Here is a 25880-nt window from a genome sequence, read left to right as displayed (position 1 = left end):
TGTTCAGTGTTCCTTTAACGCTTCATAAACTCCCATGTGCCAGAATAGTCAGTAACACAGAATCCTGGGATCACTTCTTCTTTTTTCCTTGAGAGTCTTCAAGCATTTCTGAGGTGTGTGTTTGCTGTAGCATGAACTGGATTCCTGTAATACTATTTACATATCACTTTTATGGATCGATTCTATTACATTCTTACTGTACTTGTTTTGAGCAGGAGTAGATGAAAACCATTGGGATTTTTATCTTTAATTTGCAGAAAAAGCAGTTCTGAACTTGCAGAAGAAATACAAAGGAGGAGAGGAGAGATCCCAAACCCACAGATGGGGACCACAAAGCAAAGTCTGAAGGAAACAGCTGCATCTAATAACGATGATGGGGCATCTTGTTCCTTTCCCTCTAGAATATCTTTTCTCCTGCATAGGATCACTTCCATGGAACCCAGAGAGGGTTTTTGCTGGTCTGACTCAACTCTTCCCACTCATCAATCCCTATTCACCAGTGGCACGGAAAGGGGGTTCTTTAACAAAGCATTATACATAACACCTCTACCAAACTAAACATAAACATTTTTGTAGTTAAATGCAGAAAGTTGATTTTTCCACCCCTTTCCTCCTTTTACACGGCAAGTAAAGCTCACTGGCCTGGGAGTAGCCTCTATCTGCCAACCTTTGGCCAGTGAAGAGGATTCAGAGAAAAATAATATAGCCATCAATCAGAAAAAGGAGGGGCGACAAAGGAAAATAATTAGGCTGTAGCTTCAATTGTGCATTCCCATGCAAGGTGCCCTGACTCGCCGCAGCAATAGCAGTTGACTTCGCTGGTCTTGCTGCAGTTGATGGCTACGTGGCCAGTCTCACCACACCTATAGCATTTCACTTTGGTGCAGTCTTTTTGAATGTGACCAGATTCTCCACGAGAGTAGCATTTCTGCTCGTCTGCATGGTCACAGTCATGAGCCATGTGGCCAGGTTTGCCACAGTTGTAGCAGCTCTGCTCTCTCTCTCTCTTCGGCTCCTTGCAGTCCTTAGCAATGTGGCCACCTCTACCGCAGTTATAGCAGGCTTCATCCTCCTGAAGATCACAGTCCTTAGCAAGATGGCCAGACTCACCACAGCGGTAACAGATGTCCGGAAGAGATGAAGACATGAACTGGAAGCCTGCTCTGCCACGGCTTCTCATCCCACAACCACAGCCAAACCCAGTTGGGCACTCCCGGGCCCAATGGCCAGTGTGTCCGCACTTGAAGCACACTTGAAGCACACTAGAAGCACACTAGAAACACACATCCGCACTCTAGAAGCACATCATCATTTGTGGAGTATGACAACATAGCTGCTGATGCTGTAGTTATGGTATGTTTGCTTCTGAATGTCTTTGCATTTCTGAGCTGTGAGAAACAACGAATTAGTCGCTTCCAGGTGAGCAGGGGGGCATGCTGTGTTCAGGTTCTGAGAGACTGATCTGCTGCAGGGAATGGTTTCTGACTGGTGCATGTCTAGGAAACTTAAAAGGGAAACAGAGCAGCCTTCTCTGTGCACGTCTATCTATGAGCATTTTGGGTTCTCGGGAAGTTGTGGCCCATTTTTCTACTTGTGCAGCAGTTGTACAAGGTTTGTATGTCCCTTCAGGACCGCCGTGCTTTCTGTTTGCAAGGAAGCTGTCGCGTCCTGTACGTGTAACTGATGTCAATAAAGTCTGTTCTCCGACCTGCGTCCGTCCCGCTCTGTCTCCCTTTCCTCGCGCGGGTGCCGGCCCGGCCCCTCCGTGCATTGGCTGCGTTGGGGGGAGTGCTGTGCCCGGTGCCGTGCCGCTGTGTGCTGCAGTGCCGCCGTGCCGCCGGGCTCCCCCCTCTAGCAGGTAGGCTGGGCCGTGCCGCCCGGCTCCCCTCCGGCCGCCTTAGCGCCCGAGCGCTGCTCCTCGGCGTCCCCGAGTGAACCCTCCGGCGCTGTGCGGAGCCACCCGCAGCCGCCGTGCCTCGTTCGGGGAGTCGGCGCACCGCCACCTGCTGCCGCCTCCTCCGTGCGGCAAATCTCCGCTGCTGATGCTTCGTGCGGGCTGAGCTTCAAGGCGCCGCCTGAAGAGAGCGAGGAGACGCCCGGCTTAGTGCGGAAAATATCTTTTTTCCTTTAAAGCACAGATTATAAATCAAACAATAAATTATGAAGGAAGAAGTTCTCCTGGCTCTTTCTCTCTTTGTAGATTCTAAGAACTTCATAATTTTTCTGGGAATTAACAGATAAAGTTAGTGAATTCTTCAGAGCTCTCTGTTCCTACCAGTTGATAAATAGTCAAGACTGCTGCAAAATTGTTTTTCTGTTTTCAGATATATCTAAAGTGTTGGTACATGGAAGCTGTTATCTACAACTTCTTTCTCGCATATACTAATCTTGTTTCCTAAACCCCTTTTTTCCAACAATTGGCAATAAATGCTCAGCAAATAGCTATGTAACCATATTTGTTTTCTAAGGGGCATATTATGTCTTGCAGATGTAGAGATAACTGTTCCTAGTATTATTTTCTTATATGAAACGCAGACTGTTGAAAAATATATTAGCACTGAGATATCTTTTTGTTTTCTTGTGCGTAATGTCAGAAGGAATCGCTTTGTGATGTCCAGTTCCATGAAGATATTCTAGATAACTTCCTGTTCCTAAAAATAAGATAATGAGTTATTATTATTTGTTAATGGCATTTGTCAGATGTAAACTTTTCTCTGGCAGAGCACTGCATCAGGGATCTTGAAGGCTAACATTGTGAAAGAGCTTTTGTCATAGGATGATTGTGCCTTCATTTTGAAAGAACAAGCCTTCTGTACAAGGAAAAGAATGGGAATTTTCACTGAGGAGGTTTAGTAGGAGATGCAAAAAATAGATTCAGTTTGCATTGACTGAGCATACTCTCTGTTGCCCTTTTAAGTGAATCTTAATGCAAGATAAAGGCTTAGCTTCACTTACCTGAAACTGCTGTAATTTGTACTAATAATAGCCATATAATGTCAGTCATACAATGTTTTGATCTCTAGAAACTACATGCCCATGCTCCACTGATGGACATATTATATTTTTACCCGTGCCCTTTGTACAAGCTGACATTTGTAATATCCATCAATACATAGAGCTATACAAAAGCAAGCTCTTAAATGATGAAATTATGAATTGGAATGGAAAGTATGTAATTTGTTGAAAAAAAATTCTATGTTTAATGTTTTATTTATATTTTACAGCACTAGTGTGATTGGTTTTACATTCAATATTGAACAGTTGAGGAAGAAGTGAATAAGGGATATTTCCAGAGACAGCTACTCTAAAGACTAATTGCTCTCTAATTGGACTTCAGGACGAGGTTTCTAGCAGAAATCTGACATTAATAATACTTTTTTAATGAGCATTTCTTGTTAATTAGAAGTATTAAAAGCTGAAAGAGCTTGAGATGTCCTTGAAGTAGCAATTCAGTGAGTAATTGAACTCACCTACCAGCATTTTACTGTCAAAATGAGCTAGAAATGTTTCTCCTGCTTCCAGCTTTGCGTTCTACTCTCTGCTTTAAAGCTCTGGTGCTTCCTGGATTCTTCTGAGTGATTCAGCTTGTAACTTGGCAGTTAAAAAATGAACAGTTTTCTGGAGACATATGCTGAATATATGAGGATTCAGAGGAAAAATGGAGCAGGACTGTCTCAGTAATAGTGATCTCTGTGGTCAGCATATTACACCTTAAGGAACTGCACTTGGAAGATGTGAAATTTTACCTGGAAATCTGTCATCAGATTCATTATTGTTAAAGTAACCATAGTACTATGATTTCTAGTACACATTTATATGCCTGTCATGTGTAAACCTTGAAAGTCTGTCAGGTGCACACTGAGCTGCACACTCTCCATCTGCAGCAGGACAAGGGAAGGAAATATGATGAAGAAACTCATAAGCTGTGATACTGACAGTTCATCTGCTGCCATCACAAATAAGGCAGGTTTGACTTGAAGAAGATGGATGTAATTTTTTGCCCTTTAAAAATAGAGTAGGATAGTGAGAACTGAAGAGAAAAAGAACAAAAACCAAACAAACCACAAAACCAAAATCCAACACAACTCAAACCTCTACCTGCAAGCCTTTCCTTTCACTTCTGCTCCCTTCACTGCTGACTGTTGCCTCTTCCCCTTCCCATTCAGTAGAGGAGAAAGGGAATGGAAGTTGTGGTCAATCTGTATTGCTATTTCTCTGCTGCTCATTTCTGCTCCAGTGTGACATGTTTTCTCTCCCTAATTTTGCTCAGAGGAGTGATAATGAGATATGATTGATAATGAGAAATTCGTGAAGATGAAATCTTGCTGTGTACTTCTGAACAATGGTAAAAGCAAACTGATTCAGTGGTTTGGTGGTCCAAAAGGTTTCTACTTTTGCTGTCTTCAGAAGAAGTCATGTCAGTTTGCCTGGATTATATTTGTTTATATGTTGTGAAGTCTGTTTTATTTCTGGAGTATTAATTAGTGCTTTGATTTTTTATTTTTTTTTTATTTTTTTTAAGCGTCTGACTTGTATTAGCTTGAGATACTGAGGCATTTTTTTAATTAGCCCGTATATTCTGCATAACTTAAAACTACTTCTTATCGTATGTTTTGAAAGAACTTTTTCCATTCATAAGCTTTAATATTAAAAGATAGATCTCAATAGCTCAGTAGCTTCAGAACATGAAGAAAACAACCATGTCTTCTCCAGTAAACCCTTCTCACTGATTTCCTTTTTTCCTGTTAATGTGCCAGGAACACAGTAGCAGGCCTCCCACAAAAACATAGGGCTTTATTTTTACATTTTGCTTTCTTAAAGATAGATGTATCTTATATAAGTTCTAGAATGTAATTGCTTGGGTAACAGTTTTTCTTTTCTGTACCCATACTGAATATAGGGCTCACAGCAAACATCAGTGCTCGTCTTTAACTTGTGCTAGCATGAAAGACACTGGGATCTTGCTAACTTGTGAGTCTGGTGAATGTCACTTGTCTCTTTGCTGGGTTGGTTTGTTACCTGCAAAAACAAGTAAATAAGGCAACATGATTCAAGGGTATGGTATGGGTAACAGCCTCTACAAAAACAGAATTGCCTACTTTTAAAAATACATATGTATGTATTTAAATATATATATTTTTCAATTATGACCCTTTCACTTGAGTATTTTATTTAAATTTTAGAGATCTTAGCTTACCAACTGAGCATTACATTACTGATGTCTTAATATCTAGGCTCAGCTCTGAGAGACAGTTTATTCTGGAGGTTTACATGAAACTTGGTAAGATCCACACCTGGTGTCATGGTTAGTCAGTCTTCCAAGAGAAGATTGTTACTGAGATGTGGCTTCAAGTCATAACACTATGTTTGGAAATGTCTCTCCACAAGGCCCTTAGAAGTGATCCAAAGATCTTTTTGAGAAAAGCCCATCAAAAATGAATATACAGACTTCTCAAATTCCTGTGAGGTGGCTTGAGAGAGTTTAAAGGTGTTTTATTTTGTGGCTGATAGTTTGGGTCTGGGAAGAGAAAAAACAGGATGTGCACCTTTAAGCTTGTGTTTGCCAAAACTCAGTTACTGAAGAGAATCAAATCCCAGTAAAGCAAACCAACCAGTTTACAGGCTGGTTGGAAATCCATTACCATGTTGTTGTACTTCCATAGATATTTACAAAGAGGGGAAATGCCCATAAACATTGCACATTAAATGCACATGCTTTTCTTTTGGATACAGATAAAAATATCAATTTATGAGGGAGGTCTGCACAAAGTGTTTTCTATCTGAAAACTTAACTATTTGTTTCCAGATTCTGGATGGCCGAAATATCTACAATTCATGCTGCACTCTACACATTGAGTTCTCCAAGTTAACAAGCCTTAGGGTGAAGTACAACAATGACAAAAGCAGAGATTTCACTCGCTTTGACCTTCCAGCTGTTGAAGGCCAGCTACCCCTAGATCCAGCTGTAATTGCTGCCTTTGGTAAGAAGTCCTTATTTTTAGTGGCATATATGCACTATGATCATTATGCTTTTTACATTGCATACTCTTAGGAGTTGTATTCCCTGGTTATATAATAGATTCTGTTAGAAACAAACAAACAAAAGAACATGTTATGTATAACACCGATTGTTAGATTCAGTAAAGTTTGTGTGGAAAGCAGAAAATCCTATTCTAGATAAATGAGTATCTGAAACCTTGTTCAGATAAATGATATCTGAATATATTCAGATGGGCAAATTAAAAGCATCATCACAATCTGTATCTTTAGGATGGTGTGGAATTGCATCATTCGTGTAAGGCAATATAATGAACACTGCATATCAGAAAAGTCAGTGGCAGCCATCCAAAATTGACTGATTCCCCAAAGCTTCTTGAAAGTAAATGTTTTAAAGTATGCTAGCTCTTGTTTGTTGATATTTTAGTATGACTGCTTGCTTTAAGGAATAAGCCATAAGAAATACACAAATATTACAATTACATTTTGTAGTTGCCTTTTAGAAGAACATTTTATTAAATTCCTTTAGTAAATTTTAGAAGTTACTTCCATTGTATAGAGAAAGCATTATCTGTTTGAAGTGACTTTGGGGAAGCTTTTTTTTTTTTTTTTTTTTTTTTTTTTTTGACATAAACAGCATGTGCATGCTTGTTTATTCAACTTTATTAATCACTAATTATAAGTGTAAATCATCAGACAGATTACTGTGTTATGCTGCCATACATGTGTTCAAATAGCACATAGCCGAATGATGTGATAAAAAGTTACTGGGAGTCATGTCAGTATTTATGCTTCCTATTTTATTACATGTATGAGCATGTTTGATGGAGAACTATCCAGGCCATTCTATAATTCTGTGATAAAGCAGGTATCAGAATAATGCATCCAATTTTACTGTAGACTTGAAGGTATCTTAATAGTAAAACAAAAAATTTTGTTTTACTAAAAAAATATGCAAAAAAGCATATTTTATGAATGCTTTGAATTTTAAAATCTTCCTTACCCACTGAGCATGAACGAGTATGCTTTGAAAGCTACCTGCCAAAAAAGGAAATGATTTTACAAATGCAACATGCATGAAAGAGTTCCAGATCTTTCTGCATTAGTCCTGCTTGACTACTTTTACATGTATGTTTTTGGTATCAGTGTGCAAAATGCAGATCTTGTTTGGCAAAATGAAAGCTCTTTATCTCTTCATTAAATGTCTCCATTATCATTTTTGGACTGTGAATAAGTTATTCATATCTTTATTGCCAGAACTTGTCAGCAATGCACACACTCGTGTATTATAAAGAACACAATTACTTGCTTTGGTTTGATGTATGTATTCTGTTGTTTATATTAAAGGTGCTTTGACACTACAGATAAGAGGAGGTGTGACATTATGCAATATTTATGAGTACTTGATCCACGGTGTCTGTTTCGTTTGTTGTTATTGTGATTCATAACTTCATATGGTGTTGTATTATTTGTACTGACAACCATTTGTTAGTGAGCACGGCTGTTTTAGTCAGTGATGGAAGTTTGAGCACTAAAGCGCTGCCAGATTTGTAGGTTTCATGTGCTCATTATGTGTGTCCCAATTTGTTAAACTAAATAGTCAGCAGTCTAACTAACTACAAACTACTAACATATGAAATATGTGCATCTAGCACAACCTTACTTGTTCCCCAAGGTAGTGCTTAACTCTGCTTAGCAGCCTGAAAGCCTGTGAGCCACCTTTGAAGCAAGATCTTTCTACACTGATATTCCAAATCTGTTAATGCTTGTAACTGCAGCTGCTGGTTTTTTAATGTACTTATACAAACTGGAAAGGTTCTCCTGCTTGAAAAGAAAAATATGCTGCAATAGCTACTAGAATTCAGAAGCTCAGACTGGCTTGGGTTGTTCAATTATTTGGCCCATACTTTCTCACAGATATCTAGGAAGCAGTGATATCTCATCACTGTAAAACATTACATGATTTAAACTTCCAGAAAGTTTCTAGAATGTATTTCACTTCTATGTACAAAAATATACTTAGCAAACATTACACCACATATGCCTAAACTTCAATGAATACTAATCTATGCTGGACTTTCATTGTCAAACTTGTCTAAATTGCATTTTAGGGAGGGACACTGAGAGGCATTTAATATTAGACTTAAAAAGTGAGTAAAAAATGGCAGTCCCTTTCTAGTACAGGATATACTTTGGTGCTAGCTGATTTCTGTTTGTTTCTGGGCTGCAATTAAACTCCCCTTTTCAGTGGATCTGTTGTGGCTAAATATTTCTTTATCAGTAGAGGGAAGTGCATTTTACTTTATTAATGAGATACTAGGAATACCTTAATAATGTACAAACATTATTTTTACTGAAGATCAATTTTTTTGAAGAACCTAGTCTGCTTTTGTTTCCTATAATGTCTCAAGTGAGGCTATAATCTTTCAATTTCATGTCTACCTGGAGTACTTCCTTTTCTTGCAGTCACCACATGTGTGGCATCTGTACAGATGTATAATCCAGGTGTTCCAGGAAATTCTGTTTTATTGGTCAGCAGCCTCAACCCTGAGGTAGGTTTGATCAGTAGTACTGATGCAAGTGACCACTTGTACCAGCTGCCAGAATCCTTACTGCAAATTGAATTTAGCTGAAGCTACAAATGAGAAAAGCTCTATGCTGATAATACCAAAATGAGGGCATAACTTACAGAACAGATTATCTTGAGAGAGATCACATGGCATGTGCAGGACAACCAGGAGATCAGGCCCAGCCAGCAAGTTCCACAAGTCCAAGCGCTGAGTCTTGCTCTTTGGCCACAACAACCCCAGTCAATACTACATGCTTGAGGCAGAGTGGCTGGAAGCTGTATAGAAGAAATGGACCTGGGGATATTGGTCATTGCTCAGCTGAACATGAGCCAGCAGTGTGCCCAGGTTGTACATGCAAAATGGCATCCTTGCTTGTATCAGAAATTATGTTGCCAGCAGGAGCTAGGAACTGATCATCCCTCTGTATTCAATATTAGTGAGGCCACACCGTGAGTATTACGATCAGTCATGGACCTTTCACTGCAAGAAAGTTATTGAGGCCTTGGAATGTGTTCAGAGAAGGGAAATGAATCTGTGAGAGGTCTGGAGCACTGGTCTTGTGGGGAGTAGCTGAATGAACAGGGAGGTGGTGGAATCAGCAACCCTGGGGGTGTCCAAGAAACACTTAGATGTGATACTGAGGGACATGGTTTACTGCGGCAATATTGGTGATAAGTGGAGGGTTGGACTGGGTAACCTGAGAGGATTTTACCAACCTTGGTGATTCTGTGATCTTTATTTTTGTTAGAGCTAATTTCTATTATTGATGAACCTTAAAAATTTTGTTCAGCAGTGAAAAGCTTTTAAACACAATTTACTTCAGAGAAAATAGTTTAGCGGTGTAATTGTGAGTTTGTGGTTAGTGAAAGGTCTGAGGTTGTACATGCAAAATGTTTGAGGTAGTACACAACGGAGGGCTAAACTCATTGATACCTCAGCGATATTACAGTTCTTAAGGTACCATTTTATCATTAGAAAAGCTAAAGAATTTTTTCGTTTGATACATGAGAAGTCAGAGAAACCAGAGGGAAGAGAAATGAAGATAAAAACATGAGAAATGACTTTTCTTTGAAAACACTGACAGAACCTTCTTAGTCTTTCATCCCAGAGCAGAGGAGGCCTCATGGCAGCTGCAGCTCCTCACAGGGAGCTGTGTCAGGGGAGGTTCAGGGAGTCAGGGAAAGGCTGTACCCCACAGGGCAGTGGGCATGGCACAGCTCCCCAGGGCAGCAGGCATGGCCCCGAGCTGCCGGAGCTCAGGAGCATTTGGGCACTGCTCTCACACACAGGGTATGGGTTTGAGTGGTGCTGTGTGGAGACTGGGGTTGGAAGGAACCCCCAAGGACCACTGGATCCAGCACAGTATATTCTGTGATTCCAGCATGGCAAACTTGAAGGGGAGGGGCATGGGCATCCCTTGGTATGACATATCTATAAATCCATTTTTTAACATCAATAAATATGCATATTCTCATTTCATAGTACCACACAATTGTTTTTTATTCCTTGTATGTGTTCACAGTAAGACTGCCGAGGATAACTTGGGTAGTGACTTTTACAGTGATTTGTTTCAGAGGCTTACCCTTGTTACTCAAACTTTGTACATTGATCTACTTACTTAAAAGCAATCTACATCTCTTAATTAATAAGCAAGTTTAGAAAGGCCATAACATAATACTGAGTTTTACTGGGTTCTACTTAACTGCTTATAAGCAATTCTACAACAGTAATGTAAAATTCTTTGTTTTACGCCCTTGATGGATTCACTTAATCATAAAACTGATGAAATTAAGAGTAATTGTCAGAATGTAAATTATATTCATGTTAGCAAAAGTTTAAAAATCTGTTGACCAGTTCCTTTAATCTTTAAGTAATTGCTGTATTTCATACTTTTTTTTCCTTACTAATAATTGAATTTCACATTAAGCATAACAAGAAAGCTATAGATTAGGTCTGTAAGGCAAAGCAATTATACTGTGCTTTGTCAGTGTATCTTATCAAGTAATGACAGATTTCTGTTGAGCTTTGTACAAATAATTATTAAGGATGATTCTTTGAGCCACAAGAGACTGTGCTTTTTCAGAATAAGGAACTGTGAAGCATAGATCAAACTTATTTTTAGGACTTTGCTGCTTTACTTAATACTAATTATATCTGTAATTATATCTAAGAAGTTACCATTTAGAACTTTATACTGCAACGCATGTTACAACATAAATTTTCAGTGCCTGTTATAGGCAAAACTCTTGTCTCAGCTGGATAAAGTTTGGCTTGATTGGAGTGCAAATTCACTTCTTTGATGACTGTGGAACTCGATACACTAGGATTTAATGAAAAATCTCTGAAGAAAAATTACTTATTTCAGGCTTTCTTTTCAGAGCTTTTAATCCGACAAAAATAAAGTATCACTCAGTATGTGCTTCAACTATACACAAATGGTGTGCATATTACTAACAGGGGGCCATGGGGACCAAATTTAAAACAGAGCAAATACACATCGCAGCAACAGGTTTTAGTTTTTTTAGGTGGTATCTGCATTTTAGAAAAGACGGAGTCACTGAATGCTCCTTTCTATTTTTAGCATAGCAAATTGCTTTGGTTTATTAGTGTATGAAATGCTGTCTTAGAAAGCTTGGAAATAATCATTTCAAGTAATTAAGCCACTTAACATATTAATAATTTCTCCAGCATGACTGACTCTGAGTTTTGAGTGATGAAAATGCATGAGCTGAAGTGTTAGCCTGTGTATGTATTTGATATGTGCATAAAAATATGATTTAATGGTATTAGTGTTCAGAATCTCTTCCATTCTTTTAGTTTACCATGCTCTTAAGGTCTATTTTTCTTCATTTGCCTGGCTTTAAAAATAACACACTCATTTTATCATTTAAACAGGCCATCACACCACATGGACTTTTCATCTTATTTGGTAAGATACGTCAAGTATACCTTTAGAAACTACAGGGCTAGAGTTCTTTTTATTTAAGTGGCAAGTGGTAGTTAATTAAACTTCAGTTAAACTTCTGGTTCTGTCCAGAAAATGCACAAAAGAATGTGCAGGTTTTTTGATGGTGTTTTGAGTCAACAGCTGAAAGACACAGGTACAAAAAGACGGAGTTGTTGCAGTTTCAGAAGAATTTCAGTGTGTGTTCTGAGTTCTTCACTACAAAGAGTGGCAAAGCAAAGTAAGATGAAAAGGTAAAGGTTGTCTTGGAGGAAATGGGCTACAGAACTGGCGTATTTGTTATTTGCAGGGAAGAATGTTGACACAGTAATGTTTTAATACTCCTCTGTTGAGAGGACTTTTAACACTTGTGCTACTTAACAGCTGAACGTAGACATACAATTTTATGACTGAGATTCTGCTTATTGGTGTGGTTTTTTTTTCCTCCTATTTCTAAGCCTTAAAAAATAATATACAAGCTTGAAATATCTCCTTCATGTTAATGTTCTAACCAAGCTGTTTAATGATATGATTATTCTTTGTTAAGCTGATTTTAGTGAAAAATGACGGACTTGCACATGTGCTTTTTGTAGTAATACTCTGAACAAATTTTCTTTCTGAATTTCCACAGGTGCTTTTGGTGATGTGCTTCGTGTGAAGATCATGTTTAAGAAAAAAGAAAACGCTTTGGTTCAGATGGCAGATGCAATACAGGCTTAAATAGGTACTGATTTTAAAGGCAGTTATGGTGCTAACCATCATGAATATGATGACACTCAGTAATTTGCCTTCTGTCGGTGGCTATCATAACCAAATTAAATCCATCATTGTGAACTTTTCTATATGTGAACTTTTGCTTTCAAATGTTGATATTGATTGGCTTGCTTTCATGTAAACAAATGGTTTGCCTGTGGTGGTACAAGTCTTAATCTGGTAAATGTTTCTATTAAAAAGTTGTACAGTTTTCCTGTAGTTGATCATATTAATAAGTCATACACTTTTCATATACCTTATCTTAGATCTAGCTGTTTAAGAATAATGCAATTTTGTATTTCCATTGCATTAGATTGCAGTGATATGAAGGGAAAAAACTTAGCCCATTTTGTAGAGATGGAGCTTGCTCTTTAAATTGAGATTGTGAAATCTGTCACTAAATGGAAGGCAAGAGCAGTATCCAAAGAACTATTTTTAGTTCCCCTCTGACCATCTGTTTTCATGTCCAAATGATATTTCCACTGATTAGCTATCAGCAACTTGAATGGGCAGAAACTCTATGGAAAGTTCATTCGTACAACTCTTTCAAAACATCAGAACATTCAACTCCCTCGTGTAGGAGAGGAGGATAATGGTCTGACACAGGACTATAGCAATAGCCCATTGCATCGCTTCAAGAAGCCTGGCTTTAAGAACTTCCAGAATATCTTTCCTCCATCTGCCACCTTACATCTCTCCAACATCCCGTGAGTACCAACGTGTATGATCTTCTTGGAAAGGTAATGTTTTTAGGTTATGTTCTTAAAGCTATAAAGTCTAACTGGTATAGGCTGTGAATTTTCTTGATCTTCTATGTCTTCCTAAGAAATAGGTTATTTTGCTGTATAGTTAACAACAGGCAAATCGTTTACCTGCCACGGTTTTTATCATTAATACTCATTTTCAGTAGGATGGAAATAACAGCCCTGAGCTATTTCAATGGTGGGAGAAAAAGGTGCTCTGCTTTTAGCTTCCTCTTCCTCAGCTTTCTGGTTGCTTCTCTTCCACACTGCCTGCTTGTCCTTCTGTGTGCCACACAACAGTCATTTAGATTTAGAACTGATGGTAGGTAACCAGGCCGGAGTCTAAGCGACTAAACGCAAGCACTGAAGTGACGAAAAAAAATGCAGTGCCACTTTGCTGAGCCAATCTGGCAAATGTTTGTGATCTGCCTGACAAGCAGCATTTGATCTAGTACACCTTCCAAGAACTCGGATTAAAAGATCCTCAGGAAGGCTAGTGAGTATTAAGTGGGAGTATCTCATTAACAGGGCCGTGTAGTAACTGTATGTTACCCACATCAAATTAATTTAATTGCAAGACCAAAAAAGTAGCCTGGGAACAGCAGTTGCTGATGGATCGGATGCTTACTAACTACTTTGGACAGGATAAATATGGCGGAATCATCAGGAATGTAGGTTAACCGCGCGTTCCCCAGGAAGATTACCAAGTTTTAAATGTGTAGTTTAAGGTTTTGATTCCCAGTATTAAATGTTTATTACAGGTCAATGTGTTCCATACACAAAGTTAAAAAATAGAACTACAGAGGCAGACTAGGTTGTTTTCAACTATGATGTCCAAGCAGCAGTTATTTTAATTTGGGCATAAGACAATAATGCCACCGTGTGCTTCTGTGCTCCCGACGTGCAGATATCTTGAGTGTCTTCCTGCCAGTGATACCGTTCCCCCTTGTCCTGTGGCCATCAGAGCCTGGGAAGTCGGTCAGCACACGCACTAGAAATGCCGGCTGCGCTGTTGACCCGCAGGCCTTTCCTAGACTCTCTGCTGTGCCGTCCCAGCATGGGCGCGGTGCGGAAGGCCTGAGGGAGGCCATCCTTGCTCCCCAAGGATGCTGTCAGCACCGGGCCCCTGGCTCCGCACTACCCACAGGAGCCACCGCCCTCCTGCGTGTGTGCCGCGCCCTCAGCCCCGTGAGGTGGTGACCGTGATGTCACAGTGGTGGCAGGGAGCGGCCATTGTGACCCGCGGGGCCGGGAGCAGAGCTAAGGCTGCTGGGCTGGGGCCGAGCTCAGTGCGGCCTGGTGAGGTGTGGAGAGAGCACTGACTCTCTTGTTTCTCGCCGATGATGCCAAGCATGTTCCAAGGGAACGAGGAGGAGGCGCCCAACTCTGGGGAGCCAGGTGAGAGCACCGTATCCCTGCACGCAGCTCCCCACTGCTGGGCAGAGGGCTGCTGGGGCTCTGCCTGTAGCTGGGAGGGGGGGAAGGGGCGAGCAGGGGCTCCCCAGCGCCACGGACAGGCAGGGCCCCTCTGCTCGGGCCCAGCCAAGCCATGGCTGACTACTGGCACCACTAGGCCTGCAATGCCCCAGGGACAGCCGGCCCTGCCAGGTGCTCACCGCTGCTCACGGTTGCTCTCTCCTTCCTCTGCAGAGTGCGTGCTGTGCCGCAGGGCACGGGTCAACCCGGACACCTGCGGGCAGATGGTTGCCACCGGTGGGCTCTGTGCCCACCAGTTCTGCTTGGTAAGTTCGCTCAAGGCCTCGGGCTCCTGCCAGGGATGCTCCCTGCCTTCCTGGCCTCACGAGATCACACTCTTTTCTCTCCTACAGTTCTTTGCCGATGGCCTTTTGGAGTGGCGAACCCCGCTGGGAGAACTTTTTGGCTTCTCCCTTCATGCCGTCCAGCATGCAGTTCAGCTGGCTGACCAGAAGGTGAGGACCCAAACAAAGTGATCGCAGCCTTTCCAACCGGCTCTGGGACAAAGTCCCACCACAGCAGACCAGCCTCTGTGGTGGGACTCTGCGCCCTGCCCGGAGAAGCGGGGTCAGCCACGGAGGCCCCGAGCCCTCCACTGATGGGGACTGGTCTGCTCTTTGCAGCACTGCTTTGTCTGCGGCGAGAGGGGAGCTACCATCAGCTGCGCGCAGACAGGCTGTGAGCGCAGCTTCCATCTGCCCTGCGCCGAGGACGGGGAGTGTGTCACCCAATATTTTGGGCAGCACCGGTAAGGGCTGGCAGCAGCAGCCAAGCTGCCGTCCCTCCCTGTTCCTCCCGGGGAGGAACCCGCAGCAACAGCTCCCAGCATCCTGCCAGAGCCAGAGCCCAGGCCTGGAGCTCTCTCCTGGTCCTCTGCCCTCCTTACCGCGCTTCTCACCGTGCCCATCCCTTTCTGTCCTCCTGCCCAGGTCCTTCTGCTGGGAGCATCGCCCTCGACAGGCAGCGGAGGCAGCTCCATCTCAGAACACCTCCTGTGTCATCTGCCTGGAGCCTGTGGGGGACAGCACGTCCTACCACACCATGATGTGCCCGGTGTGCAAACAGGCCTGGTTCCACCGGGGCTGCATCAGGGTAGGAGCTCTCCCCTTGTCTTGCGGGCACAGCTGGTGCTCAGCAGCACCCAGCCTTGCTCACGCTCACGCTCACACTCCTTGTGCTTCTCCTGCAGAAACATGCCTTGCACGCTGCCACCATGCGCTTCTTCTGCCCCGTCTGTGGAGGAAGAACGCAGTTCAGGTCCCAAATGACCACGCTGGGGATCCAGATCCCAGTCAGGTTGGTGTCCTTCTGCCCGGCTCTGCAGACACTCGGGCACAGGAGCTGTGCCAGCCCCGGCAGGCCCAGTCCCTTGCCGTCCTGAGAGCATTGGTCTCGGCTTCATGAAGAAGCTGAGAATGAGCTCAAGGCGGATGCCCTGGATCTGCCTTACGCCTGGGGCACTGGGGACTCATCACATTCCCTCTGTTCTCTGGCAGACGACCATCCTGGTGGGACGATGAGGACTACCAGCCGCTGCGAGAGAGGCACAGGCGGTGTGATGCCAAGATGTGCATCTACCTCGGAGGCAGGGAGAGAGCACAGGAAGCGGGGTGAGTGACCTCCGCAGTCCTCTGGGGCTCTGCGTGGGATCTCAGCCTCAGCACAGGCTGGGGGAGCAAGGATTGAGTGCCAGAGCCGTGCCGGCTGCTCCCCGCCTTGGCTTGCTTTGTCCTCACAGCCACAACCCCTTTGCTTCCGCAGGCGCTGGCAGCTGCTGCTCTGCAGCTCCTGTGGCTCAGAAGGCACGCACCGGAACTGCACCTTCTGGGCCACCGGCGGCAGCAGCTGGGAGTGCGACACCTGCGCTGCTGCGGGCACCGGTAAGAGGCAAAGAGCCGCGTGCCTCGGGACGGGTGCTCACGGTGGCCTTGCCACAGTCTCTCTGCCCCATGGGGGATGGCAGCCCGGCCTGCCCTGGGGCTGCATGTTCATCCTGCTGAGCTTCCCGTCTCTCCTTACAGCTTCCCGCACCGACTCTGAGCCGGACGCCTCCAGCACTTCCAGCCGGGAGGTACCAGTGCCTCAGTGTCACATCATTACAGGACCTGAAAACACCAGCTCCGGTCCTGCTAGGCGGGCAGCGTCCAGCCCACCCTGCAGCTCCCAGCTGCCTGAGCTCAGCGTCCAGCCCAGAGCGCCGGCGACTGAGCAGACTGGCACCCGCTCCCGTCCATCTGAGGAGCGGGACGCCTCTCAGCAGCGCCGAGGACGCGGCGGCAGGAGACGGGCACCAGCTGCAGGTGCCGAGACCTGCTCCCAGAGCCCCAGCAGACGGGGGCCAGCGCGGGCCTGCAGAAGATCCTCGGTACCCGCGCCCACCGAGCGTCCCAGACGGAGGGGGACCGGCCGCACGAGGAGCCGCTCCCCATTGCAAGGCCGTGCCTCGGGCTCCCGGGCTCGGCCCCAGAGACGTCGCGGAGGGAGCCGTACGACGGCCCGAGGTGCTCGGAGCAGCACCCGCACCTCGGCCACGCCAGCACCGTCCGTGTCCTCGAGGGCTTCCCCGCTGCCTGCACGTCGGAGACCATCCAGGCAGCGAAGGCGGGCGAACACTCGAAGCCGATCCCCAGTGGGGCGTCGGGCTTCAGCTTCCCGCAGCCGGCCCCGAGGAGGCCGTGGCAGCCGGTCCAGGCAGCGGAGAACGGCCCGGACACGAAGCCGCTCCCGGGCAAACCAGCGGAGAAGACGTCCCCGCAGACGGTGCTGAAGGCAGCGCAGTAGCAGCCGTGTCCCAACCCCACATGACGGCTGCGGTCTCGAGCGGCAAGTCAACCTTGGAGAGAGACCACCCGGACGAGCTTCGATCGTCAGCGGACCAGCCCGGGCACAAAGCCGCTCCCGGGCAAACCACCGGAGAAGACATCCCCAAAGCTAGACCCAGAGGTGGCACCGAAGCAGCCGTGTCCCATCCCCACGTGATGGCTGCTGTCCCAGGCGGCAGAGAAAGTCAACCTTGAAGAGAGTCCACGTGTGTTAACTTCATCCTTCCGTGGACCAGCCCGGGCACAAAGCCGCCCCCGGGCCCAACATCAGACAAGACATCCCCACAACCAGCCCCAAAGACAGCACGGAAACAACCGTGTCCCATCCCCCCCCCCCGATTTTTATGATTCCCCCATTTAAAAAAAAAAAAATAAATAAACCCTTAACATACACCCCACATCTTGGCTTCGTTGTTCTCTGCTTTGTCCTGGGGTGGGGAGTGTTAGGAGCCAAGACCACAGGGCTGTCTTCTCCCCAGCGCCTTCCCAGATGTTTGCCACGGAGTTATCTTTAGGTCCATCTGCGTCTGTGACGGGGGTGAAAAAGGGGAAAAAGGGGCGGTGACGGAGGTGCCTCGATGGTTTACAGGCCAGTTCAGGCCGTTTCCGTGACCAACGGGGAAAGGGGACCCACAGACCCACACCCTGGAGAAGGGGAAAGGGGAAAAGGAGGGAGGGGTAGGGAGGTGGGAGACGGGCCTGAAAACAAAAGGGTGGCAGCAATCTGAGGAGGAAAGTCAGTTTCCTAAAGATGATATCAGAATGCAAGGTAACACAGTGTAACACTTGGTGTAACCCTTGACTGCCCAGGTTAGCTGCTTCAGAGCCACCCCAGCCAGAACAGCAGCGACTGACTGCAAGGTACAGGCAGAGGGGTTTCAGTCCGTTCCTTTTCTGGGAGACCAAGAGGGGATGCGAAACAGCCAGCGTGGCTTCACCAACATCAGATCTTGCCTGACCACTCTTGTGGCCTTCTGTGATGGAGGGATGGCAGTCGGTGGATGGGGGAAGGGTGATGGATGTCATCTTCCTAGAAGATGACTGGGAGAAAAGGAGGTTATCAGGAGTACTCAGCATGGGTTCACCAAGGGGAGGTCGTGCTCGACCAACCTGGTGGCCTTTTATGAAGATGTCACTGGCTGGGTGGACGGGGGGAGAGCGGTAGATGTAGTCTACCTTGATTTCTGTAAGGCTTTTGATACTGTCCCCCATGGCATCCTTATAACAAAGCTGAAGAAGTATGGGATAGACGAGTGGACGGTGAAGTGGATCGAGAATTGGCTGACTGGCAGAGCGCAGAGGGTTGTTGTTGGCGGTGCGGTGTCCGGCTGGAGGCCTGTGACTAGCGGCATCCCCCAGGGGTCTGTACTGGGTCCGGTCTTGTTCAACATCTTCATCAATGACCTTGATGAGGGGATAGTGACCACCCTCAGCAAGTTTGCTGATGACACGAAGTTGGGAGGATTGGCTGACACGCCTGAAGGCTGTGCTGCCATTCAGCGAGACCTGGACAGGCTGGAGAGCTGGGCAGTAAGAAACCGGATGAGGTTTAACAAAAGCAAGTGTAGAGTCTTGCACCTAGGTAGAAATAATTGCATGCACCAGTACAGGCTGGGGGAAGACCTGCTGGAGAGGAGCTCTGCTGAGAGGGACCTGGGCGTCCTGGTGGACGACAGGTTGGCCATGAGCCAGCAGTGTGCCCTTGTAGCCAAAAAGGCCAATGGCATCCTGGGGTGCATTAAAAAGAGCGTGGCCAGCAGGTCGAGGGAGGTGATCCTCCCGCTCTACTCTGCCCTGGTAAGGCCTCATCTGGAATACTGTGTCCAGTTCTGGGCTCCCCAGTACAAAAAAGACAGGGATCTCTTGGAAAGAGTCCAGCGGAGGGCCACAAAGATGGTGAAGGGCCTGGAGCATCTTCCGTGTGAGGAGAGACTTAGGGAACTGGGTCTGTTTAGCCTTGAGAAAAGAAGGCTGAGAGGGGACTTGATCCATGTTTATAAATACCTGAAGTGTGGGAGCCATAGTGACGAGGCTGGTCTGTTTTCAGTAGTGCGTGGGGACAGGACTAGGGGTAATGGGCTGAAACTTCAGCATAGGAAGTTCCGCACGAATGTGTGCAAGAACTTCTTTACGGTGAGGGTGACGGATGGAACAGGCTGCCCAGGGAGGTGGTGGAGTCTCCTTCTCTGGAGATATTCAAGACCCGCCTGGACACCTACCTGTGTGACGTGGTGTAGGGAGCCTGCTATGGCAGGGGGGTTGGACTGGATGATCTCTAGAGGTCCCTTCCAACTCCTACAATTCTGTGATTCTGTGACTCTGTAATTCTGCAAAGCTTTTGACATGGTCCCTCACCACATCCTTCTCTCTAAATTGTAGAGGTGTGTTTTTGAAAGATGGACTATTCAGTGGATTAAGAACTGGTTGGCTGGTCGCAACCACAGGGTTGTGATCTGGGTGGAAGTCGGTCACAAGCGGTGTCCCCCAAGAGCTGTTCTCAGGACCGGTGCCCTTCCCCATCTTTATCGATGACACAGACGATGGAATCAAGCACACCCTCAACAAGTCTGCAGACCACGCCAAGCTGAGCAGTGTCATCAGTACGCTGGAGGGAAGGGAAGCCACCCAGACGGACCTGGACAGGCTGGAGCAGTGGACTCACGTGAACCTCATAAGGTTCAACACGGCCAAATGCAAGCCGTTGCACTTGGCTCGGGGCAATCCCAGGTATTTATACAGACTGGAGGAGGATCTCCTTGAGAGCAGCCCTGCAGAGAAGCACTTGCGGGTCCTGATAGAGGAGAAGCTGGACATGAGCCAGCAGTGTCTGTTTACAGCCCGGCTGTTCATCATCTGCAAAAAGTCGTGGAGAACAGGAGAGATACCTGAAGACTGGAGGATAGCCAGTGTCATTCCAATCTTCGAAAAGGTCAGGAATTAGGACACAGGAAACTATAGGCCACAGGAAACTATAGGCCACTCAGGCTCAAATCCATCCCTGGGAAAGTGTTGCAACAACTTATTCTGGATAGCATCTCAAAACAGTTGGAAAAAAAGAAGTAGTAGAAGGGCTATCCAGAGTAGTAAGCTTGGATTTACTAGGGAAAAAATCACACTTGACTACCAGGGTAGCCTTTGTAGAAGTCATGACTGGGTAGGTGTCTTAGTAATCTGGGTTAATGCTGGATCTGACAGACGTTTTGAATCACAGGATCCTGGACTGGCTTGGGTTGGAAGGGACAGTAAAGTCTATCAAGTTCCAAACTCCTGCAGTATGTTGGTTGTCACCCACTAGAGGAGGCTGCCTGGAGCCCAACCCAGTGAGGCCCTGAACATCCCCACAGAGGGCGGCTCTCTAGACATGGGGGATGTCCCATCAGCGTTGGCCTGACGTTCACGGAGAAACTAGAAAAGGGGTCAGTCTGGAAGTGCAGGGATGCTCCAGTGTGACTCCAGGACTGCAGCCCTGGACAAGGGATGGTTCGTCTCCTGCTCTGGCACGGTGACCGTTGCCAGCAGGTCAAAGAAAGCACACACTTCAGAAATTCTCCTCACTCGTTCTACATGCAGGCTTGAAGGGAATTGTGCCCTGCCTGTGCCGCTTTGCTTCTGGGAATTGTATAAGGGCTGAAGCTTTGATGTGTGAAGACTCGGATAGGAAAGGATCATAAAACCCGCGCAGCCTCAAGTGCCGGCCATGGGAGCGCTGCCACCCAGGTCAGGTTAGAACAGGGTCCTGTCCAACCGGGCCTGGACTGCCTGCAGGAATGGGTACCCACAGCTTCTCTGGGCAGCCGTGCCAGGGCCTCAGCGCCCTCCGAGCGAGGAATTCCCTCTCGCAGTTCACCCGACCTCCTCTTTTCTCAGGTCAAAACCATTCACAGGTCTGCGTAGTAACTGTGTGTTACCCACATCAAATTAATTTAATTGCAAGATCAAAAAAGTAGCCTGGGAACAGCAGTTGCTGATGGATCGGATGCTTACTAACTACTTTGGACAGGATAAATATGGCGGAATCATCAGGAATGTAGGTTAACCGCGCGTTCCCCAGGAAGATTACCAAGTTTTAAATGTGTAGTTTAAGGTTTTGATTCCCAGTACTAAATGTTTATTACAGGTCAATGTGTTCCGTACACAAAGTTAAAAAATAGAACTACAGAGGCAGACTAGGTTGTTTTCAACTATGATGTCCAAGCAGCAGTTATTTTAATTTGGGCCTAAGACAATAATGCCACCGTGTGCTTCTGTGCTCCCGACGTGCAGATATCTTGAGTGTCTTCCTGCCAGTGATACCGTTCCCCCTTGTCCTGTGGCCATCAGAGCCTGGGAAGTCGGTCAGCACACGCACTAGAAATGCCGGCTGCGCTGTTGACCCGCAGGCCTTTCCTAGACTCTCTGCTGTGCCGTCCCAGCATGGGCGCGGTGCGGAAGGCCTGAGGGAGGCCATCCTTGCTCCCCAAGGATGCTGTCAGCACCGGGCCCCTGGCTCCGCACTACCCACAGGAGCCACCGCCCTCCTGCGTGTGTGCCGCGCCCTCAGCCCCGTGAGGTGGTGACCGTGATGTCACAGTGGTGGCAGGGAGCGGCCATTGTGACCCGCGGGGCCGGGAGCAGAGCTAAGGCTGCTGGGCTGGGGCCGAGCTCAGTGCGGCCTGGTGAGGTGTGGAGAGAGCACTGACTCTCTTGTTTCTCGCCGATGATGCCAAGCATGTTCCAAGGGAACGAGGAGGAGGCGCCCAACTCTGGGGAGCCAGGTGAGAGCACCGTATCCCTGCACGCAGCTCCCCACTGCTGGGCAGAGGGCTGCTGGGGCTCTGCCTGTAGCTGGGAGGGGGGGAAGGGGCGAGCAGGGGCTCCCCAGCGCCACGGACAGGCAGGGCCCCTCTGCTCGGGCCCAGCCAAGCCATGGCTGACTACTGGCACCACTAGGCCTGCAATGCCCCAGGGACAGCCGGCCCTGCCAGGTGCTCACCGCTGCTCACGGTTGCTCTCTCCTTCCTCTGCAGAGTGCGTGCTGTGCCGCAGGGCACGGGTCAACCCGGACACCTGCGGGCAGATGGTTGCCACCGGTGGGCTCTGTGCCCACCAGTTCTGCTTGGTAAGTTCGCTCAAGGCCTCGGGCTCCTGCCAGGGATGCTCCCTGCCTTCCTGGCCTCACGAGATCACACTCTTTTCTCTCCTACAGTTCTTTGCCGATGGCCTTTTGGAGTGGCGAACCCCGCTGGGAGAACTTTTTGGCTTCTCCCTTCATGCCGTCCAGCATGCAGTTCAGCTGGCTGACCAGAAGGTGAGGACCCAAACAAAGTGATCGCAGCCTTTCCAACCGGCTCTGGGACAAAGTCCCACCACAGCAGACCAGCCTCTGTGGTGGGACTCTGCGCCCTGCCCGGAGAAGCGGGGTCAGCCACGGAGGCCCCGAGCCCTCCACTGATGGGGACTGGTCTGCTCTTTGCAGCACTGCTTTGTCTGCGGCGAGAGGGGAGCTACCATCAGCTGCGCGCAGACAGGCTGTGAGCGCAGCTTCCATCTGCCCTGCGCCGAGGACGGGGAGTGCGTCACCCAATATTTTGGGCAGCACCGGTAAGGGCTGGCAGCAGCAGCCAAGCTGCCGTCCCTCCCTGTTCCTCCCGGGGAGGAACCCGCAGCAACAGCTCCCAGCATCCTGCCAGAGCCAGAGCCCAGGCCTGGAGCTCTCTCCTGGTCCTCTGCCCTCCTTACCGCGCTTCTCACCGTGCCCATCCCTTTCTGTCCTCCTGCCCAGGTCCTTCTGCTGGGAGCATCGCCCTCGACAGGCAGCGGAGGCAGCTCCATCTCAGAACACCTCCTGTGTCATCTGCCTGGAGCCTGTGGGGGACAGCACGTCCTACCACACCATGATGTGCCCGGTGTGCAAACAGGCCTGGTTCCACCGGGGCTGCATCAGGGTAGGAGCTCTCCCCTTGTCTTGCGGGCACAGCTGGTGCTCAGCAGCACCCAGCCTTGCTCACGCTCACGCTCACACTCCTTGTGCTTCTCCTGCAGAAACATGCCTTGCACGCTGCCACCATGCGCTTCTTCTGCCCCGTCTGTGGAGGAAGAACGCAGTTCAGGTCCCAAATGACCACGCTGGGGATCCAGATCCCAGTCAGGTTGGTGTCCTTCTGCCCGGCTCTGCAGACACTCGGGCACAGGAGCTGTGCCAGCCCCGGCAGGCCCAGTCCCTTGCCGTCCTGAGAGCATTGGTCTCGGCTTCATGAAGAAGCTGAGAATGAGCTCAAGGCGGATGCCCTGGATCTGCCTTACGCCTGGGGCACTGGGGACTCATCACATTCCCTCTCTTCTCTGGCAGACGACCATCCTGGTGGGACGATGAGGACTACCAGCCGCTGCGAGAGAGGCACAGGCGGTGTGATGCCAAGATGTGCATCTACCTCGGAGGCAGGGAGAGAGCACAGGAAGCGGGGTGAGTGACCTCCGCAGTCCTCTGGGGCTCTGCGTGGGATCTCAGCCTCAGCACAGGCTGGGGGAGCAAGGATTGAGTGCCAGAGCCGTGCCGGCTGCTCCCCGCCTTGGCTTGCTTTGTCCTCACAGCCACAACCCCTTTGCTTCCGCAGGCGCTGGCAGCTGCTGCTCTGCAGCTCCTGTGGCTCAGAAGGCACGCACCGGAACTGCACCTTCTGGGCCACCGGCGGCAGCAGCTGGGAGTGCGACACCTGCGCTGCTGCGGGCACCGGTAAGAGGCAAAGAGCCGCGTGCCTCGGGACGGGTGCTCACGGTGGCCTTGCCACAGTCTCTCTGCCCCATGGGGGATGGCAGCCCGGCCTGCCCTGGGGCTGCATGTTCATCCTGCTGAGCTTCCCGTCTCTCCTTACAGCTTCCCGCACCGACTCTGAGCCGGACGCCTCCAGCACTTCCAGCCGGGAGGTACCAGTGCCTCAGTGTCACATCATTACAGGACCTGAAAACACCAGCTCCGGTCCTGCTAGGCGGGCAGCGTCCAGCCCACCCTGCAGCTCCCAGCTGCCTGAGCTCAGCGTCCAGCCCAGAGCGCCGGCGACTGAGCAGACTGGCACCCGCTCCCGTCCATCTGAGGAGCGGGACGCCTCTCAGCAGCGCCGAGGACGCGGCGGCAGGAGACGGGCACCAGCTGCAGGTGCCGAGACCTGCTCCCAGAGCCCCAGCAGACGGGGGCCAGCGCGGGCCTGCAGAAGATCCTCGGTACCCGCGCCCACCGAGCGTCCCAGACAGAGGGGGACCGGCCGCACGAGGAGCCGCTCCCCATTGCAAGGCCGTGCCTCGGGCTCCCGGGCTCGGCCCCAGAGACGTCGCGGAGGGAGCCGTACGACGGCCCGAGGTGCTCGGAGCAGCACCCGCACCTCGGCCACGCCAGCACCGTCCGTGTCCTCGAGGGCTTCCCCGCTGCCTGCACGCCGGACACCATCCAGGCAGCGAAGGCGGGCGAACACTCGAAGCCGATCCCCAGTGGGGCGTCGGGCTTCAGCTTCCCGCAGCCGGCCCCGAGGAGGCCGTGGCAGCCGGTCCAGGCAGCGGAGAACGGCCCGGACACGAAGCCGCTCCCGGGCAAACCAGCGGAGAAGACGTCCCCGCAGACGGTGCTGAAGGCAGCGCAGTAGCAGCCGTGTCCCAACCCCACATGACGGCTGCGGTCTCGAGCGGCAAGTCAACCTTGGAGAGAGACCACCCGGACGAGCTTCGATCGTCAGCGGACCAGCCCGGGCACAAAGCCGCTCCCGGGCAAACCACCGGAGAAGACATCCCCAAAGCTAGACCCAGAGGTGGCACCGAAGCAGCCGTGTCCCATCCCCACGTGATGGCTGCTGTCCCAGGCGGCAGAGAAAGTCAACCTTGAAGAGAGTCCACGTGTGTTAACTTCATCCTTCCGTGGACCAGCCCGGGCACAAAGCCGCCCCCGGGCCCAACATCAGACAAGACATCCCCACAACCAGCCCCAAAGACAGCGCGGAAACAACCGTGTCCCATCCCCCCCCGATTTTTATGATTCCCCCATTTAAAAAAAAATAAATAAACCCTTAACATACACCCCACATCTTGGCTTCGTTGTTCTCTGCTTTGTCCTGGGGTGGGGAGTGTTAGGAGCCAAGACCACAGGGCTGTCTTCTCCCCAGCGCCTTCCCAGATGTTTGCCACGGAGTTATCTTTAGGTCCATCTGCGTCTGTGACGGGGGTGAAAAAGGGGAAAAAGGGGCGGTGACGGAGGTGCCTCGATGGTTTACAGGCCAGTTCAGGCCGTTTCCGTGACCAACGGGGAAAGGGGACCCACAGACCCACACCCTGGAGAAGGGGAAAGGGGAAAAGGAGGGAGGGGTAGGGAGGTGGGAGACGGGCCTGAAAACAAAAGGGTGGCAGCAATCTGAGGAGGAAAGTCAGTTTCCTAAAGATGATATCAGAATGCAAGGTAACACAGTGTAACACTTGGTGTAACCCTTGACTGCCCAGGTTAGCTGCTTCAGAGCCACCCCAGCCAGAACAGCAGCGACTGACTGCAAGGTACAGGCAGAGGGGTTTCAGTCCGTTCCTTTTCTGGGAGACCAAGAGGGGATGCGAAACAGCCAGC

General features: G+C 48.7%; 2 protein-coding genes and 1 pseudogene across 2 annotated transcripts; all 3 read left to right on the top strand.

The window, feature by feature from the left end:
- The first annotated feature begins 5058 nt into the window (after positions 1–5058).
- Positions 5059–12975, top strand: LOC140264597 (polypyrimidine tract-binding protein 3-like; annotated as a pseudogene).
- Positions 12976–14350: 1375 nt separating this feature from the next.
- On the top strand, positions 14351–17328 carry LOC140264596 (PHD finger protein 7-like). Its single transcript, XM_072360447.1, has 9 exons — positions 14351–14405; positions 14658–14749; positions 14837–14938; positions 15107–15231; positions 15413–15575; positions 15673–15779; positions 15980–16093; positions 16245–16363; positions 16505–17328. The coding sequence occupies exons 1-9, from the start codon at positions 14351–14353 to the stop codon at positions 17248–17250; spliced, it is 1623 nt and encodes a 540-aa protein (XP_072216548.1). The 3' UTR covers positions 17251–17328.
- A 4676-nt stretch (positions 17329–22004) lies between these two features.
- LOC140264595 (PHD finger protein 7-like) lies at positions 22005–24904 on the top strand. Its single transcript, XM_072360446.1, has 9 exons — positions 22005–22059; positions 22312–22403; positions 22491–22592; positions 22761–22885; positions 23067–23229; positions 23327–23433; positions 23634–23747; positions 23899–24017; positions 24159–24904. Exons 1-9 carry the CDS (start codon positions 22005–22007, stop codon positions 24902–24904), a joined length of 1623 nt encoding a protein of 540 aa, XP_072216547.1.
- The last annotated feature ends 976 nt before the right edge of the window (positions 24905–25880 follow it).

The sequence above is a fragment of the Excalfactoria chinensis genome, chromosome Z (genome assembly GCF_039878825.1).
Source record: "Excalfactoria chinensis isolate bCotChi1 chromosome Z, bCotChi1.hap2, whole genome shotgun sequence".
Taxonomy (NCBI): Eukaryota; Metazoa; Chordata; class Aves; order Galliformes; family Phasianidae; genus Excalfactoria; species Excalfactoria chinensis.
Note: the sequence above shows the minus strand (reverse complement) of the source record. Positions and strands in the feature narration are given on the sequence as shown.